The 20065-nt window shown below is 39.9% G+C and overlaps 2 protein-coding genes across 2 annotated transcripts; both read left to right on the top strand.

Annotated features, from left to right (window-relative positions):
- The first annotated feature begins 6312 nt into the window (after positions 1-6312).
- Positions 6313-8915, top strand: LOC115019771 (homeobox protein Hox-D4b-like). Its single transcript, XM_029449354.1, has 2 exons — positions 6313-6750; positions 7478-8915. The coding sequence occupies exons 1-2, from the start codon at positions 6315-6317 to the stop codon at positions 7786-7788; spliced, it is 747 nt and encodes a 248-aa protein (XP_029305214.1). The 5' UTR covers positions 6313-6314; the 3' UTR covers positions 7789-8915.
- Positions 8916-10960: 2045 nt separating this feature from the next.
- On the top strand, positions 10961-15351 carry mtx2 (metaxin 2). The gene is made up of 10 exons (XM_029449353.1): positions 10961-11000; positions 12157-12204; positions 12644-12690; positions 12880-12952; positions 13265-13341; positions 13478-13570; positions 13685-13723; positions 13807-13932; positions 14062-14138; positions 14535-15351. Exons 1-10 carry the CDS (start codon positions 10961-10963, stop codon positions 14692-14694), a joined length of 780 nt encoding a protein of 259 aa, XP_029305213.1. The 3' UTR covers positions 14695-15351.
- The last annotated feature ends 4714 nt before the right edge of the window (positions 15352-20065 follow it).

Below are 20065 nucleotides of genomic sequence, written 5' to 3'. Positions count from 1 at the left end.
AAAATACAAGGTAATATTCTGCAGCCGGCTCTGTGATACATGCACGATAACATACATACAGCTATAGATACGATGTGTGCAATATATATAATCTCAGTATAGTAATAGTAGTATAGTATAATCTGTTAGTATAGTCTACAATATGTTGGACATTTGGAAATAAATAAATAACTGGACTTCTTATACTTCATGACTTTAATGTTACGATGTTTTAAATGTAGGTTATTTTAGTGAATAAAACAGATTTTATTTTCATTCGTAAATAATACAATTTGCTGTTATATGATTTAGTTAATTGCTTTTAATTCTAGAGTTATTATAGAGTTGTGATTAAACGAAAGAAAAAATTCCTGAATAAAAAACCCGATGAAAAACAAAAGTCCTGCAATTTTGATTGAACAAATGTGAGATCAGTGTTTCATTCTCATCTGTTATCCGAGTTTACAGTAACACCGAGCAGCTTCTCCGTGTTCGCACCGGACAGTCGAGACGGTGCATGTGTTCCCATGCGGGGCTGGAGGTCGCAGTTAATGTCTAAACCGGGTTAAAGCTGCTCTCAGCTCGGCTTTGACCCGGCAGCGGGCTGGGGGCGGAGGGGTGAGCCGGCGGTCAGCCTGTCTAAGATGAAAAAGTGAAACGACCCCAAGAAAGAAAAGCCACATCTGAATGGCTTTATGTCGCAGACCCAACTCGGGATGAGAGGTGAACTTATACGAGAGTTGGTCTAAAAGGCTGTTTGTATAAAAACGCTGCTTCACTGAACTGTTAGCCCTCAGAACTGGGATCCAACATATACATTCACTAATCTACGAGCTAACATCAGGCCTGCATAGACAATATTCACAAAGACAGCATTAACAGGAGACTAGGACGATTAGGACGAATCCTCAGCTACTACATATTGGCTGTTAATCAATAGGCTACACTACCAATAATTGAAAATGGATATATGAGGATTTATTTTACATAAATCTATTCAAATTCGGACAATCGCATCTGTTCAAATGAAATCCCTGGACTTTATTTTGATTCCCCATTTTCACCCACGTTAACCCTTTAATTTCAAACTGCCTTTACACAACAATAATCCATCCAGAGAGAGGGAGAGACCCGCGAGACAATGGGCTCGCGACTCCCGCAGGCCGCGTGAACTCTGGATGGTCCCTAGCGCGAGCCCCTGCCTGGCCCTGTCCAGCGCGAGGACTAATGAAACGGTGAACCAGCGGTCAACGCTTCTGATTGACCCTCTCGCGACCTGATGGCAGCTAGGCTACATTCTTAAAGAAGAATGCTCTTTCAAAAAGAGAAACATCACTCCGTTGTTGTTGTTGCCTCTAAAAGGAGTCCGCCAAAGTTCAGAGCTAAGGAACCCATTCAGAAGGTGTAAGCTAATGATTCCAGTATTCAAACCCCCATTCAGCAGCAGAGTTTAGGCTGGAATCATTGTGAAACATGAAAGTTTTAGGTCAAAGTCCTTTTTAGTCAAGGCATGGATTAATAGTCCTGGACTGAATAGAGTTTGTGCTTTAATGTGCAGATAGATGCAGTTTCATTACTCAACCAAACCCTTTCAAAAGGTTAACATTCAATGTGTAGCTCAGCTTTAAAACTATTCTGTGTTTAGTCTGTAACTCCATGAAACCAAAGCTTTTTGCTTTCGCAAACAAATGGTTGAGAGCAGAGTTTCCAAACGGCCATGGGAGTTTAGTAAATGTAAACAGCAGAAAACTGCCCGGGGCGAGGAAACAGGCTACCCCTCTGGCACCCAGGCCAAAACCTACAGTGACTACACATGCACAGCCCCTCCTGAATAATATGTACAAGTAAATGTCAACGATATTCCTTATAATATATTACCGTTGGTGAATAAAGACATGAGGTGAGGGAATGGAAACACAGGATAGATGATAATGTTGCCTTCACTAGAGCAGGGACGTTGATAAATAGAGTGGGATAAAAATCAATACATAATATATTTGACCCTTTATTTAATATGTACCTAAGCAAAACAATACCAACTACATGATATCAGTCACATTTGGTGAAATTGCAGATTGCCTCTAATTTAAACCTTGGATATATCGCCTTCGGTGCTTTTTACTGGCCGGCCGACGACAGATGCTGAATCATAAACATCTCCAGGGACTGGAGACCATCATAAATGTATTTCAACGGGATCTAAATGAGAATTTTTAGACTTGCCCTCAGGGCCATGTGCTTTCATGCATTGCAATCTTAATCTGAGGTCCAGGGCAAGTTCGGGAATTGCCATCAACCACCTTCCCAATGCTGGTCACGTTTGCACTGCGGCTGGTGGCTTGTAATCAAGAAGCTGGTGGCTTGTTTGCCAACGTTGGCAGGTGACCAACTGCCATTATTCTACCCTCGGTGGCTTGTGAAGTTCTGAGACGTGGATTTACAAACTGCGGTGGCCTCCATTGATTCATGGTTTTTAACTAAATATACACGGCTCGTATTTATACTCATGCCACTTTTCCCAGTCCATTACAAGCATATACCTAAGATATTAACAAGGTCAAATACCAATTAGAAATGCTCTTGGTGCTGAGCTGAATGATGCATTATGATGGAGAGGGCTCTGCTGAACAATAGCTGTATGTCTGACGCCTCTATACACTTTAATTCTTACACACAAGCGTTTTAATTGTTACACCATGTGCCATGATGACACACTTCGAGCTCCTTCTCCAGTAAAAGAGCCGCCACATCTCCAGCTAAAGTAAATCTCTCTCTGCTGAGCTACAATAAAGAAAATACCTTACATGTGTTCATATTCGCTTCCCTTTGACAAATCTGGCTTCATCTGGCTTTAATGCCTGAAATTCAACTTTTAAATTAATGTATAAGTGGCTGTGAAATTAAAATGAGCCCCCCTCACCCTAAAACGAGCAGTTAGTGCTTTCCATTGCAACATATAATGTAAGTGCTTTGCTCAATAGCATCTCAGTGGAAGTTATTGAAGAGAAGCAAGGGACTCATTCACCACATTTAGTTTTCATATGTGCCTCTCTGGTCCAGCACTGCCTATGAAACAGACATAAAAGCTCAAACTGACATAAAAGTGAGATTTAGCCACCGTATCGCCTCTCTGGTATCTTATCAGACATTCATTATGAGCTCTTCTGAATACATGACTCATTACATCAGACATATTAAGTCCATAAGCCCTTTCACCAAGTGCCATTACGACACTTTGAGCATGCTATTTCATTCTGTAATCTCTCTCCCACTGAGCAACAAGAAACATTTCATGCAGATTTACCAAACCCAACATCCACCTTGTCCACTGCTGAGGCTGACACTCCTCCAGATAACGCTCTTGCTTGCTTACAGTAATTACACATATATCAGAATTACTCTGGTGTACCTTAATGAGTTATTGACGTCAAAAAACTACATGCTACAAGTTCCACTAATGGTTTCAATCAATTACACAACGACACTGACGCATCATATGTTGAACAATGTTTGAAAGTGAAGGAATAGGTTCAATGGTGAGTCATAGTAAAAAAACAAAAGAAAAGGAAAGTGTAAATCTCTGTCAGCCACGAGAAGAAGTCATCAGCAGCGAGCCGTGACGTGAACCTTCGCCTATACATACCCTGTAGAACCGAATGTGTGTGGAGCTGCCTCAGTCACAGATTGGGTTCTAGGGGAGTCTATGGGCGATGACTAACCATCCATCAAAACCAAAGGCAGAGGAATGAAAAACGGAGGACTGTTAACAGTGCTTCGGCTTATGACAGTTGTCAACGTTAAGCACCAGCCAGCTCCGATGACGTGATGGGGAAGTAAGGTCGTGTTAACGTGTGCATCAAAACTGATCCCCAAATTGAGCAGGAGGGTTTGCACATGCCGAGTTACACAGAGTGTGATTACACCCCTGGATTTAATTCCCTGGTAGCATTAAAGTCCGCTCAGATGAGTCTTGATTAAAACATCAATTTGGGTTGCAGCACAAAGATTAAACACAACGTGCATCTCCTGCAGCCCCCTCTCTCTCTTCACAGAGAGCTGCAGCTACATGGCTGCATACACACACACACACACACGTCCACGTTCACACCACTGACTAACACACCTCAAATCTGAAATTTTACTACAATAAATAACTTAAATGTGTTGATATTTGCGTGTCCGTTTCACATTCTTGTCATGATGCATGTTCCGGGTTATGACTTTATCTTGCTTTAATGTCTGAAATTGAATAATTATTTATAAGTGGCTGAAAATCCTGTGAAATGAAACGAGCAGTTAGTGCTTTCCATTGCAACATACAGTGTAAGTGCTTTGCTCAATAGCATCTCAGTGGAAGTTATTGAGGAGAAGCAAGGGACTCATTCACCACATTTAGTTTTCATATGTGCCTCTCTGGTCCAGCACTGCCTATGAAACAGAAGGAAAAGCTCAAACTGACATAAAAGTGAGATTTAGCCACCGTATCGCCTCTCTGGTATCTTATCAGACATTCATTATGAGCTCTTCTGACTCACTACATCAGACATATGAAGCCCATATAATCTTTGCTTCACTTGTACTCTGCCATGCCAACCTCTTCAGACCATTTACACCCTCCGAATGAGTTCCTTTAATGCCTCAGCCAAGCAAAATCATTTCCTCCCTGCTCTCTTTATTAGAGTATTACAGGGTATATTAGGCAGAAGTAGGGACTTCTTACGCAGGACTTCTGAAGGAGGTTTTGGCCAAGCGTCAAACCTTTTGGCTGAGCATCCTTAGAGAGCAGCTGCAGCTGCAGCAGAAACCCAAATCCTGGATATAACACAGACTAGAACTGCACACAAAGTGTGTTATTTTAGAGCCTAACCTTCGTGATTTAAAAAACGAGTTTATTTTAGCGAAAGCAAAAATATTCACGCATGTCATGCGCGCGGAATACAAGCCCCCTCATTATATGACGTCTTCTCCGTGTGAGGGCTCCAATTTAGCATATTCTCACTTATCTCTTTCACGTTTTTCGATTTAGGATTCCGCGTAATTCGCTTTCATTTCTCAGCCCTGTCGCGTTTCTCTCTCGTTCAGATGGCTTTCGCATCATTTTTTAAGTCAAGTAATGCATTTAAAAGCCGAGTGGGTTGGTGGTGAACGGGACACCTCGGGCTGACCCCGGCATAACAAAGCCAACGACTAGTCACTGTCTGGGAACCTTTTATCTCATTCTTTTATTGGAGGCCTTTCTGACCGGCCATGTTTTGTTGTCCACCCTTTGACTCGTCACAAGGCCAAATATGGCCCCGCCGTCACTCAATATGGGCCAGATTAATTTTTCAGCTCAGGCCATCTGTGTGGGGGTAAAAGTCAGTCAGCTGAAAGTCATAAATCTACAGTCCGTGCGTTTTCAATAGGTGCTGTGTGTGGGAGGGGGTGGGGAGTGGACAGATAAAGACACACCATTAGATGGATAGATGGATATCTATACATCTATCTATCTATCTATCTATCTATCTATCTATCTATATATATATATATATCTATATAATATATATATGCCTATATATATAGGCATATATATATATATATATATATATATATATATATATATATATATATATATATATATATATGCCTATATATATATATATATATATATGCCTATATATATATATATATATATATATATATATACATATATATATATATATATATATATATATATGCCTATATATATATATATATTAAATATATGCCTATATATATATATATATATTATATATATATGCCTATATATATATATATATATATATATATTATATATATATGCCTATATATATATATATATAGGCATATATATATATATATATATATATATATATATATATATATATATATATATATATAATATATATATGCCTATATATATATATATATATACACAATACATCTGTCTATATATCTATATAGACAGATAAGAATCACTACAATCTATCAAAAACAATTATTTGTAATAATTAGTCTTCACATGTCTCCAGGATTCTTAATGTTATTTATCAAAGTCCACAAACATCTATTCTTAACCATTTTTCCGCTCTCGTAAAACTTCATTAGTCCTATAATGAACTTTTTTTTCTTTTACCCCAAATTATCCCATTACGTCTGACATAAACAACCCGGAGTGCCCTCTCTCATTGGCTGGCCACAGGGTCACGTGTCCCGCGCGGCCGTCCGTCTATTTGACAGCCGCAGGATGGCTTGATGCCAGAGGGGGAAAAAGAGACAGAGAGAGGGGAGAGAAAGAAAAATTAGTATTCTCCTACCAGCCTCGCTATAAATCAATCATGGACTCCTACGTGGTGAGCTGTAAATATGCTGAGCCGCAGTTCCCGCCTTGTGAAGAAGATTACAGTAATTTTAGTGACCAAGGGGGGTTTTACAACAACCCTCAGGACAGTGGTAGTTATGGAGGGGGTTATCAGTCCATGCAGCCCCCTCCGCCTCCATACACACCACAACAAACCGCCTTTCGTTCTTCGCAGGGGCACAATCGGGAGGATGGAGAGGACCAGCCGCAGCACCAAGGTGCGCCCTTCCGCGGATACAGAGCGACAGATGCTGCCGCGAAGGAGTCGAGGTTCTCCGTAGGAGACCTGCAGTGCCAGGCCTGGATGACCTGTGCAAAGCCCGCTCAGGTGCAGAGGAAAACGGCCTGCCAGGGAAAAGACAAGGCGCCTATTGTTGTCTACCCGTGGATGAAGAAAGTGCACATCGCTCATGGTGAGATAGCCTGGAGATTTCCATCTTTCTATCTCTAATGATCTCTCTCAGTATCATTTCTGTGTCACTTCAGTCTGCCTGATTCCCATGTTTACGTTTTTTTCTCTATCAGAAGAACTTTCTTCTTCTTCTTCTTCTTCTTCTTCTTCTTCTTCTTCTTCTTCTTCTTCTTCTTCTTCTTCTTCTTTCTTTCTTTCTTTCTTTCTTTTCTTTCTTTCTAGTGTTTTGTCCATTTGTGAGCACCGTTTTTGTTGTCGAGTTATTTATGATCTCAGTGAGAGTCAGGGAGAATTACAACCCCTATAAAGTTTTATGGACCCTGCCACAGCTCGTATGTGTGTGTGTACGTGTAGACCTGTGTGTGTGTGTGTGTGTGTGTGTGTGTGTGTGTGTGTGTGTGTGTGTGTGCATGCTGCGGTTGAACAAAAAGCTGCAAGTTAAAAGTTAAAATCGTTGCTTGGACCTCCGCCCAGTTAACCACAAATGAAGATGACCACATGATAATATCTGTCTAATTAAAAAGCTAGCCTGCATGCTGCACTTTTTAATTTTATTATTTATTATTTAGCTTACTTTAGTGTGTATGCCTTTGTTATATACCCTTATAACAATAATACGAATATTGATTGTTGAAAATAACATAAAATAAATAAAGTAAAATATAAAATGATCTCCCTTTAATTATATTCCCCTCTCTTTATTTTTGTTATTATATATTTGTTTACAGTTAATCCGAACCACGTGGGCCCGGAGCCAAAGCGACTACGGACGGCCTACACGCGCCAGCAGGTTCTGGAGCTCGAGAAGGAGTTCCACTTTAGTCGCTACCTCACGCGCCGCCGCCGTGTCGAGGTGGCCCACACGCTCTTCCTGTCCGAGCGGCAGGTGAAGGTGTGGTTCCAGAACCGGCGCATGCGCTGGAAGAAAGACAACAAGTTGCCGAACACCAAAGGAAGGAGCAAAAACAAGAAGGCAACGGACAACAATAACAACAGCAGCGGCAGCGATAGTAACGTGAAGGCGGTGATAACAGTCTGAACACAGAAGCCACGCGAGCTCCTTCACGCTCCAACACTCATGATGCTAAATTGCTCCATGGTGACGGAAGCAATTCTAAACAGCTTTAAAAGTACAGGCCATCCATCGATTGGTCTTTATAGGGCTTTACAAATTCGCTTATGTATTTTGCCTTATATTTTAACTTTTGCTTTTAAGTGTTTATACATATGTCTGTTGTGTAGAGGTTGCATCCAATTTTAGTCTGATATTTAATTCATTTGTGGATGTTTTAAGTCTTAAATTTAGTGAAACTTCAAGGTTTGACATCTCTGGTGAAATTAGGGACTTTTAGACATCCGATATTTAGGTCGCACGGTGCCTGGTTGGAAAGAATTGTGTCTTTTGGAGAAAACAGGGTTTTATTTCTACAGGGTAAACATAATACAGGGTTTTATAATAGCTACCTAAAAAATAGCCTAACTTATGAATATGCACATTACCAAAATGTTGTTCCCACAAACTGGCGCTTAAAGGGGCAAACAGAATACACAGAAGACCAGACACGCCACATTGCTTGGCGGCTGACTTGCAGAAAAGTTGGTCAAATAATGTTTTAGCTTTTATTTTGTACATAGAAAAGCACCCAAAAACAATGCATATGTTGTAGGATAAACAGCCATATCGTGAAGATTGTCTCCAGAAGGTGAAGACACGTTTTAATTTAGAGGGAAGTGATTTGTAGGTCTACGCACAGCAACATAAAGAAGGAAATTGGAGGTTTTTAATGCACGACGCCGACTGTAACTCCAACGTATTTTCTCAGGGTTACAGGGTTTTAACAAACATAACTTTCTGAAACTTTTGTTGTTTGATTTAGCACCTAGAGCTTTAAAATAATCCTCTCTTAAAATGTTGTATTTTCAAAGAATATGTTCTCGCTTTGGTTCCAGTTTAATATGCTATTGACTTCTATTAGCCTACGCCAGTACTTATTTTTATTTGTATTATTTAGAAGCATATTTTATTCTTAGCAAGCATCTCTGTCCTATTTTGTATGTTGTTCATCTTTGGGAGAAAAAGAAAGAAGAGAAACTGTCCGTGTAAGAATTTTATATGTGGAAATGTTTTGATAAAATACTTAGATGATAACAAATAAAAAAAAGCGTTTCAAACTGCAAAAACGCGAATATTTCTCTCATCCTTCTTTTTCAAACACACACACACACACACACACACACACACACACACACACACACACACACACACACACACACACACACACACACACACACACACACACACCATCTGTGCATGCTGTGATCGTATTTAAGGGGCGGATAGAATTTTACTATGTTGGAGAGATGGGCAGAGAAGATCAACGGAAGTGACGTAGACATTTTTATGAATGAAATACGAATTCATCAAACATCTATGGACAACACAAATAATCTTCTTTAAACATAAATATATGTGAGAAAAGTAAAGACATAGAGCGACCCTCTGTAACATAGAGGCTCTTTATTACAACAGTAATTAAACGGAACGTCAAGCCATCTGAGGTGAGCCAAGATAAATATCTAGTCCGTGATATCTCAACTGAGGAGCTTTTTAAATGTGAGGATTTAAAATGTGCTCCGAATTATTCCGCGGATAAACGGCGACCCTCAACGTTTAATCTTTGTTTGTTCTTAAACCAAGCCAGAGATGTAGACGCATAAAAGGCTAAGCATTATACATGGTAGACATATATTGTAGCATTACACATATTAGCATCTGCATATGTATTAAAATTATTCTTAGCCATTTGGAGGATCGTATACAAGTATTCTGACTTATATACTCCCTTTACGCATTGTTTACGCACAGCGAAGGGCTGCTTGCAAAAGAAAACCTCTCTCTCTCTCTGTGTGTGTGTGTGTGTGTGTGTGTGTGTGTGTGTGTGTGTGTGTGTGTGTGTGTGTGTGTGTGTGTGTGTGTGTGTGTGTGTGTGTGTGTGTGTGTGTATGTATGTATGGTGGGATCATGGGTGGATGCAAGGGAAATGAGCGCCGAGAGCCATTAATTGGTGGCTTCCGGTCGAGTCGAGTTAAATGCGCAGGAAAGGCACACTGGGGGTGACAACATGGAATATATATCACATGCTGCAGATCCAACACATGGCTGACCACACCAAAGGTCCAGACAGTCACTGACAAAACGAAGTTCCTGAAGGTCTACATGTCTGTAATGGGCAGTAGCCACAGAGAACTGATGGATACTTTACTTGTTTTGCTCTGCTGTAAGAAATTCAGTAAACCACTTAACAACTACAGACATGGCATCAATTACACTGTACATGGTGTGCATATACTTAGTTGATTATATATGTTGTGATAGCCTGTAGTGTTCAAACCAAACTCTCATTGTACTCTCTGCATTGTAAACACCTCTGATCATATTTTGTAATGGCCGAGATGCATGTGTTTGCGCTTGGGTAAGCTTCTGTATATCACACCAACTTGCCTTTGTGCAGTCTGACTGTAGTGAAGCAGGTACGCCCCCTGTTGGTTTCCCCGAGTGCTGTAGCCTGGAAGAGAAATACACAAAGACGAGTGTGAAGAACTCCATCTTTTAGACGTGTAGTCAGATCAGTTTGACATTTGCTCAGTTAGGGAAAACAACATTTAAATACATATCTGTGATTAGTTACACAGTCTCCTGCATTAGAAAACGTGGAGTGTATTCTGATTTGACATTAATTGAAATAGATGTCAAGAAGTGATAATACAATAAACACCTGTGCATAATTATGAAAAAAGAAAGCAATACACACTACTGTTTACAAAGCTTACAATGTTCAGTTGAGACTGTGACAAAACTATAATTTTAAGGCTAAATTTCGCGGTAGCGCAGTCTTGGACTCCATTCTGGGCTTTTTCCTGTTAATTCGTCCACCAGACCACAGACTGTTGGTAAATATTATTATGACAGAGAATTAGATATTTCTCCTCCACATAGTTGGATTTACAGTGACTGCAGCAGACACTTCTCCAGCTCATGCGTAAAACGGAACTAAGAAAGAGTTACATTTAGTCCTCGGGACATTAATCGCGGGCGGACAAGTCGGTGACTGCAGAACAAGCACTTGCCCTTAAACTTGCATGCAGTTGAATTGACCTCATCTGTCTTTATAAATAGTATTATTAGGAAATAAGGATATTGCAGCATCACAATGTCTCTTGCGGCAGAGGCTTTCGTGTCGCAGATGGCAGGTAATGTTATGACTTTGCCCAGTGCTTCTATTATTGTCTGTTAAGCTAGCTTTAGCCAGCTAACATCAGCTAACGTTTACAGACCAGCTGTACACATAAATGACCATTGTCGTTCAACGTAGCAGGACTGTTCAGTTATAAGCTGTAACGATGGCGGTCCTCGTCCACCTTCATCTGTTTATGTAGTAAAGACTGCCTTGGTTAGCCTGGCTCTCATTCAGGACTCTCACGCAAGCTAACGTTGGGTGTCCTAAATTGCTAAATCTGGGTAACACTTATTTTAGGTTTACAATGCTAATACATCTGTTTATCAGATTACTGTTAAAAAGACAAACCTAAGCAAGGACTACAAATTCAAGCGGGAATTGTTCAGGTGGATTCACGTCGATGACAGCCTTTTGCCGAGTTACAAAATCACGATTTACTCTAACGAAGTGCGGCTAAATAATAATGTCAACCGCTAACGTAAGAGCCAAGATGGCGAATAACTTCTTCCTCGATCAAACAGAGTGCTGCTCAGCGCTGGTGTTCTTAAGGCTGCCACTAGTGGTCGGATGCTGTACTGCAACAATAACGATTTAGAACCGTTATAACCATAGGCTGATGTAATACAACCTCCAGCCACCAGCGGCAGCAGTGAGCGCAGTGCTACTGAGCAGCACTACATTCTGAGAGGGAAGAAATAATGCGCCATCTTGGATTTTACATCGGTTGAATGGAGTTAAATGAAAATAACGGACACTACATGGGCGTAAATCGTGTTTTTGTTACTTTATACACCCCTGGCATTGGTGTGAAACCCCCTGAACTGTTTATGAGAAGTTCCCCTGACTTCCGAAGTGTTTTCAGTTTCAACATTCGTCCAGTTAGCACGTTTATTAACGTCTAATGACTGAAATGCACCGGCATCTAAGCCAAGCTAAACATGGGCAATACAGTATATATCGTGTCTGTTAGCGTATAGTTAATGAACGTGACATAGATTTAACTTTTAATGTACTACACATATACATATGAGGATATTAAGTGTTAAACTCACCAGTAATATAACCGTTTGATAAGCCAACTTATCACATTTTAATTGTCAGTCTCTCTATTTATGTGTGTGTGTGTGTGTGTGTGTGTGTGTGTGTGTGTGTGTTTTTGACACTGACAGCTGCTGAGCCTTGGCCTGAATCTGCCACCTTGTACCAACCACTGAAGGGTGAGTCAGTGTTTGTCTGAAATGGAGAAACAGTATGAATTGTCGCTATAGAGGTAGAAATAGAAATAATGGAAGTAGAAAGCCTTTATTGTCATTGTACAGAATAGAACAGAAATAAGGAGAACTACTCCTGATCAGTGCAATTAAAATACGCAGGAAAACAATACAAACATGAAACAAGTATGACTATTTATTGCATTACAATACATCTTATAATTGTACTAGTATAAATGTATTTTTTGCATTGCAATACATTACATAATTATTGCACTAGTAACAATGTTATTATTGCACTAGAATACAATTTATTATTGTACTAAAATACATGTAATTAATTCACTAGTAAGAATGTAATAATTGTACTAGAATAAATGTAATTATTGCACCAGATCTAGATATTACTGTAGTTGTTTACATTACATTGGTGTTGTTTTTACAGAGGATCAGATTCTGCTGTCAGACTGCGCCTCATCTCTTGCTGTTCAGGTGTGTGTGTGTGTGTGTGTGCATTCTGCATGTGTGTATCAGCGGGGATGTTTGTTTCTGCATGCATGATACCTCTCTGTAAATTTGCATGTTATTCTATAGATTATTTAAAAGATGAACGGATCGTCAGCATTCTGGCTCTTTAATTAATCGCTTCATTACTAATGAACCCCGTCCCGTCTCCTGCAGGCCTACCTCAGGATGTGCGGTCTGCCAGTGCAGGTGGTTTGCAGAGCGAATGCCGAGTACATGTCCCCCTCTGGTGAGGACACATGCTGTTTACACAAACATTCAACGTCGTATCGTTCAGTTCAGAGTAATCCAGTACTGTGTAATGTCAAACAGATGCTTTCCTGGTTTTGAAGTTTGTTTTGTACTTGCTGAGCTTTGTAACCTACATTATACTTGAGCTTGTCTTTTATTGGACGTTCAGTGTTATAACTCCTATGTACCGCTCAGTCTTTGTGGATTAAGACTATAAGACTTCGCTGCTGTGCTCTCGACCTTTTAGGTTTTGTGGTTCGAGGTCTTTCATAAGTGACATCTTTGTCTTTTGTTACTCGTCTCTCTGCAGGTAAGATTCCCTTCATCCACGTAGGGAACCAGGTGGTGTCAGAACTGGGGCCAATAGTGCAGTTCACTAAAGCGAAGGTGTGTAACACGGATATCAAAGTTATTTATTTGTATCACAGCCTGCTTAACACTCAGAGACATTTTATTACCTGAAGTCGTCACAGATATCCCTCGTGTTGGATTCTTATTCTCTTTGTGTGTTCTGTGTTCTCAGGGTAATTCTCTGAGCGATGGATTAGATGATGTTCAGAGAGCTGAAATGAAAGCGTACATGGAGCTCGTCAACAACATGCTGCTTACTGCTGAGGTACACACACACACACACACACACACACACACACTCATTGCCTGAATAGTTGTTGTTGTAATCATCATTATTTTGGGCAACACCTTGTCATTGAAGTTTCTTCTCTTTCTGCAGTTGTACATCCAGTGGTGTGATGACGCTACAGCTGCTGAGGTGTGTACGCGTGTCTTTAGATTTCAAAGGATGCAACAGTGCTTGTTCATGGCCTCTTCCTCACATGTATGTGTTTCGTGTAGATCTCCCGTCCCAGGTACAGCAGTCCGTACTCGTGGCCTCTCAGTAACATCCTGGCCTATCACAAGCAGTGGGAGATTCGCAGGAAGATGAACGCCATCGGCTGGGGGGGGAAAACCCTGGAGCAGGTTAGAAACCAATGAGTGTCTGCTGCTTCACATGTAGTCTCCTGTTATTCCAGACACTGTTTCTATGTAATCTCACAGAATGTTGAAAAAACATGATTTAAAACCACTTTTTGTTCTCGTGTGTTTCAGGTGTACGAGGATGTGACTCAGTGCTGCCAGGCTCTCTCCCAGAGGCTGGGGACACAACCGTACTTCTTTAATAAACAGTACGTCTCTCTCTGTCCGTCTGTCATAGCAGCTGAATAACTGAAGAGCATATATACACAGCGGGTATACTTCAGTACTCCTCTGCAGATTCTGCTCTGTAGCTCGTCATATTGGGGTCAAAGTGTTTCCTTTAGCACCACCCTGTGGTGTAACACTGGTATTACCACCTAATGCTCCTCTGTTACCTGTACCTGTACCTCCACCTGTACCTCCACCTGTACCTCCTTAGAACATTTTGTATGTATTAAGTTCTGTGAACATGTTGAACCTTTCAGTTTTACGATTTCTCATTTAAATCTGTGCGGAAGAAGATGTTGATACAACACGACAACACGTTGTGCATTATAACAACATCTGTGTGTGTGTGTGTGTGTGTGTGTGTGTGTGTGTGGTAGGCCTACAGAACTGGATGCGTTGGTGTTCGGTCACCTCTTCACCATCCTGACCACCAGACTGACCAGCATGGAGCTCGCCGAGCGGATCAAGAGCTACAGCAACCTGCTGTCCTTCTGCAGGCGCATCGAACAGACCTACTTTGAGGACAAGAGCTCTTGAAGGAAGGAATCCTGCGTGTATAATCTCATCTTGTACATTCATCCCTTCCTTCTCTCATTCCCTCACTGTAGCACCGAGAAGCTAAAAACTGCTTATATTCACACGCGTGTCCCTTTTGTGCTTCTTGTTTTCATTCTCCCTTTCTGCGTCGTACACTGTTGTTGCTGATGGGGACGAGGGTTAATATGTGTCCACTGCACATGTATAGATACACCTTGAAGTTACAGCAAATATCCGACACGTGTACCATCTGAAGAGATGCTTCCCCGTTAAACACAGAATAAATAATGACGTTTATGAGAACACACTTTCTGCTCTTCATAACTCTTTTCTAGCATTATTAGAATGAAATAAGAAAATAAGTTAGCTGCAGATGATGTGACAGGGTGGATGCTTCCCAGCTAAGACTTGGACTTAATTTATGTTCTTAATGTTTGTCATTGTTTTCACACCGTTACACAGGAACGCTGATTTTTATTTTTTCCTTCCAGTAACTTAAGAAGCTTGTAAGAAATATGAGACGGTGTTGCTTTTCTTCTGTACATAAAGGACATAATGATGAAGAGGATTTGACTTAATCCTTGTTTTTTTCCACCATTGTTTTCTTTGTGTGAATTGAAAGTGCCTACAAAATAAAAGTCATTAAATTAAACATCACATTTGTGGTTGTTTATTATTAAGCAAAGCATTGAGCATCTTGTTTCATGTTTTAATATTTATTATGATTTATAAAGTTAAAACAGTTGCACCAATTGTAAATATTGTAATCCTGTGTTTGACATTTTTATGTGTAATTATATTTTATTGATCATTTATAATACAAATCCTAGAAGCATATTCTCAAATAATAAAATCCTTCCAACCGTCACTAAATCCTGTGATGCACAACATGGGTCAAACATGGCCCGTGTTCATTTTTATATAATATATATATATAATATATAATATATATATATATAATATATATATATATAATATATATAATATATATATCTATATATAATATATATATATATAATATGTATATATATATATATATTATAATATATATATAATATATGTATATATATATATTATAATATATATATAATATGTATATTATATAATATATATGTATTATGTACATTATATATATTATATATATATAATTTATATATATTATATAATATATATATAATATTATTTATTTATTATATATATATATATATATTCGCTAATTGTTTGTTTGTAATATCTTTTTATCTAAATTATGTCATCACACAAGATTTTTAGAACTAATTATTATTTTTTATTTATTATTAATCATATTAATGTTTCTGTCTTTGTTGTGTAGAGAAGAAAATGTCATTTACACATCTAACTGAAACGTGCAGACATTGGTCAAAAGACTTGCCAGGATGAAAGTCAACAGTATAATATCTTTTCTAAAAATAAACCAAACATAATCATACTTCTGTTTTTACAGCAATTCTGACAAAATGATACTTGAAATGTGTCATTCATAAATCCATGTAGTCGGGCGCCCCACGTGTCCGGCAGACTCTTTTGACCCGTGTTGTGCATCAGAGTGTTAAAGAGCAGCTTCACACACATAACTTTAACATATGTTGCTGAAACATTCTCTCCATCTGAAATGTTTTCACATTTTACAAGTTAGAAAGTTCTCTAAAGTTAAAGACAACAAAGTTATTAGTTAATGAAAGAGTAACACATTCTCCGTCTGTGAGAAGATCAACTTGAAATCTATTTTCAGGTCTGACCTGTGGCCGGGTTCACACACTCGACCTTTTCTGCCTCCAGGTCTCAGACAAGCTCAATGGTAATGTCTGATTACCTCTGATTGCCCTCCACTTCAGCATTGTGTGTGTGTGTGTGTGTGTGTGTGTGTGTGTGTGTGTGTGTGTGTGTGTGTGTGTGTGTGTGTGTGACAGAAGGGCCGAGTGTCTGTCTTCCAGGTTTCCTGTGAGGTCAGAGTGTGACCTTTGAACTTCCAGAAGCTGTGACATCCTGAGTGATGTCCTGCAGCGGCCGACTCCTGCACAGTTCGAGGTCATCAGTCAGACCGTTCTGTCTTTCTGTTCAAGTCCACAACCACGACCACATGACCGAGCCTCAGGCCGCCAGGAGCCACACGACCTCATAATCTACATTCCTTTATAGATTCAATATAATTCCCCCTAAAGTAATCCTTCTTTAGGAACATGCTCATGTTCATCACGTTTCAGGTCCGCTCTTTTGTTTATTTATGTATTTTATTTTTCAGTGCATCTACGATGTGTGTTGGTCGTCGGCGGAAGAAGTATTCAGATCATCTACTTAAGTAAAAGTAGATATAAATAAAAAGTCCTGCATTCAAAATCTTACATAAAAACACTAAAATATAATATCATCAATTTAATGTTGCAGCTGACACGAGAGGCAGAAGGATACAAACGTCTGCATCTCCTGCAGCTGTAGACTCTGTCACAGATCACCGATGATTCAAATCTATTCATCTTTAATTAAGCAACATTGAAATAAAGACACTATTTGTGGACTATGAGAATGTGATATGATGCAGAAAGAGAGAGTGGCATGTAGCCAGTCAGGATATTTCCCTGGTTGCTCTCCTCTCAGCTGTCCTGCAGGGAGACACCGCGGGACGCAGGGACGCCTGCAGACACAGAGCCATGACAACTCACCTGGTGGTCCTCTGACCTTTCTGTTATCCTCATCATGTAACGACAACATTCAGCTCTGAGTAGAGCTGCAACGTCCTTCATGGTGTCTACAACCTTTTGTTTTACTAGACTCGCTTTTATCAAGGCTAGATTACAAACCGGGCAACTGTCCCGGAGCCTCACCTCTTATTATTTTCTAAACTCTACAGATTTACTGTGAGCGTCAGATGCAGATTGTAATGACGCGCTTCTCTCCACGAGGGGTCAGCATAGAGGTAGAGAAAGATCCTGCTGCTGCTGCAGAGATATTAGTGTGCTGCTGATTCTGGAAGAATTGCACAAGGAAGAATGTAGGTTGTTTTTAATTGCTTTGCAGTTTTGGGAGGATCTCATCTGACGAAAATGTGCACAAAGACAGATTATTATGTTTTCAATTAATAATACAAATTATAATAATATAATATAATATATATAATAATATAATACAATATAATATAATATAATATAATATAATATAATATAATATAATAATAATAATAATAATAATAATAATAATAATAATAAAGAATAACTATAATTATATATACATTTTTATTTTGCTTTATATGTCACCTATTCTATGATAGTAGCCTTTGTAATTGGGGTATTGACTTGTGCTCTGTTCTCATTGCACCATTGACCTGTATGCACAGGTTGCTCTGGTTGCACTGGTTGCTCTGGTTGCACTGGTTGCTCTGGTTGCACTGGTTGCTCTGGTTGCACAGGTTGCTCTGGTTGCACTGGTTGCTCTGGTTGCACTGGTTGCACTGGTTGCTCTGGTTGCTCTGGTTGCTCTGGTTGCACTGGTTGCTCTGGTTGCACTGGTTGCTCTGGTTGCACAGGTTGCTCTGGTTGCACTGGTTGCTCTGGTTGCACAGGTTGCTCTGGTTGCACTGGTTGCACTGGTTGCTCTGGTTGCTCTGGTTGCACAGGTTGCTCTGGTTGCACTGGTTGCACTGGTTGCTCTGGTTGCTCTGGTTGCTCTGGTTATCATGCTGCTCCTTGATGCATGCTGGCTCGTGATGCAACAAGAGGCAAAATGCAAAGCAATGCAACAATCATTGATGAATCTGAACGGGGGGAACTCTGGAGTCTAAATGCACCCAGAGTCATTATTTCAGTTCTTCTGCAGCAGAATATTTTATGACATGTAACACATATTCTGGCACAAACAGGGTTTCTATTACTCATTGTTGGTGAAGAATAAACTGAATTTGCAAATGTGCTTTCTTAATATTTGACAGCTTTTATCATTATAATAGAAAATGATCAATTAATTAAAATCTAATTAAAATAATAATCATAAATGGTGGTGCAACAAAGAACAACATATAATGAAATAAATGCTGTAATAAAGGGAAGTCAAATGTGCGATGAGACAGAAATAATAATATTTCCAGCTATGAATTCAGATTCAAGATTTAGACTTCAGGAAGGTGTTTGGAGAACATGTGGAGTCGACGAAAGATCCTCATAATGAGGAAGAGTTTGTGTGTGAGAGGAAGAAGCTGAGGGGGGGGGGGGGATTAAAATGCATAAATGAGTTTCTGTGTTCATGTGAATGTGCATATGCAGATGTGCTGTGACGTAAAGTGTCAGATTAGACATTACGACTGGAGGCTGATAATTACACAGCTTGATTATCAGAGTGAGTCACGATTCATAATCTGGACTTTCTGGGAGAGAGAGAGAGAGGAGACGGCAGGAGAAGAATGTTTCTATTCCATCTGCTGAGTGTGGGTGAGATGCACGTATGTTTATGCATATGGTGTATATCTTTTAATTTGATAACATGAATGCAAGAAGTCATCTCTGGTGCTGTGACCCAGTATACCTCTAATCTCATTCACATAAACAGGATCAGCCTGACGTCGAAGCACAGGGACGCTTTAAGTGATTTGGAGGCCTCAGGCAGGCGGAGACTGAGCTGAGGGCCTGTGGGAGTGTGAGTGTGAGCGTGTGTGTGTGTGTGTGTGTGTGTGTGTGTGTGTGTGTGTGTGTGTGTGTGTGTGTAGAACATTTAGAAGAATCAATTTAGACGTGACAAAATCTTTCTAACCTCAACTTTTCTTAACGAGGTTGAGAGGCTGACGATGACATGATACATTCCCCCACATGTACTGTGATTTATCAGCACTCTGCCAGGGCTCGGCGCAGTGACAGCGCTGCAGGAAACCCCGCCCTTCTCCACCTCGTAACGCACACTCGTGCCAGGAACACAAAAAGTACTTGCAGGGTGCTTTCAGTGAACAAAGACAAATGAGTCTCCTCACTGAAGGCTTCTGAAAGCTTGCTAAATGTCCTTTATTCAAAATAAGTTTAAAAGTGACACAATTACATGAAACTAAAGTAACAGCAAACTTAATGTCTTCACGAGGAAAATGACTTCCTTCGTCGTTTGTTCAAACACTTAACATATGTTGTATGTTTTGAATAACTAGCAACAGCAGGTCGTGTGAATGTGATGGACAGTTTTATTTATTGACTTCTGATCACCAGAGCAGAGATGGAGGGTCCAAGGCATGTGTGTGTGTGTGTGTGTGTGTGTGTTTCTTTGCCTGTGTGGTCTGCTTGTGTGTGTAAGTTGCCGTTCACACCTGTAAGCATGTGTGTGATGAAGGTGATCATGCACTTGTGTGTGTGTGTGTGTGTGTGTGTGTGTGTGTGTGTGT

Source organism: Cottoperca gobio, chromosome 15 (assembly GCF_900634415.1).
Source record: "Cottoperca gobio chromosome 15, fCotGob3.1, whole genome shotgun sequence".
Lineage (NCBI taxonomy): Eukaryota > Metazoa > Chordata > Actinopteri > Perciformes > Bovichtidae > Cottoperca > Cottoperca gobio.
This window is presented reverse-complemented; position numbering and strand designations above follow the sequence as displayed.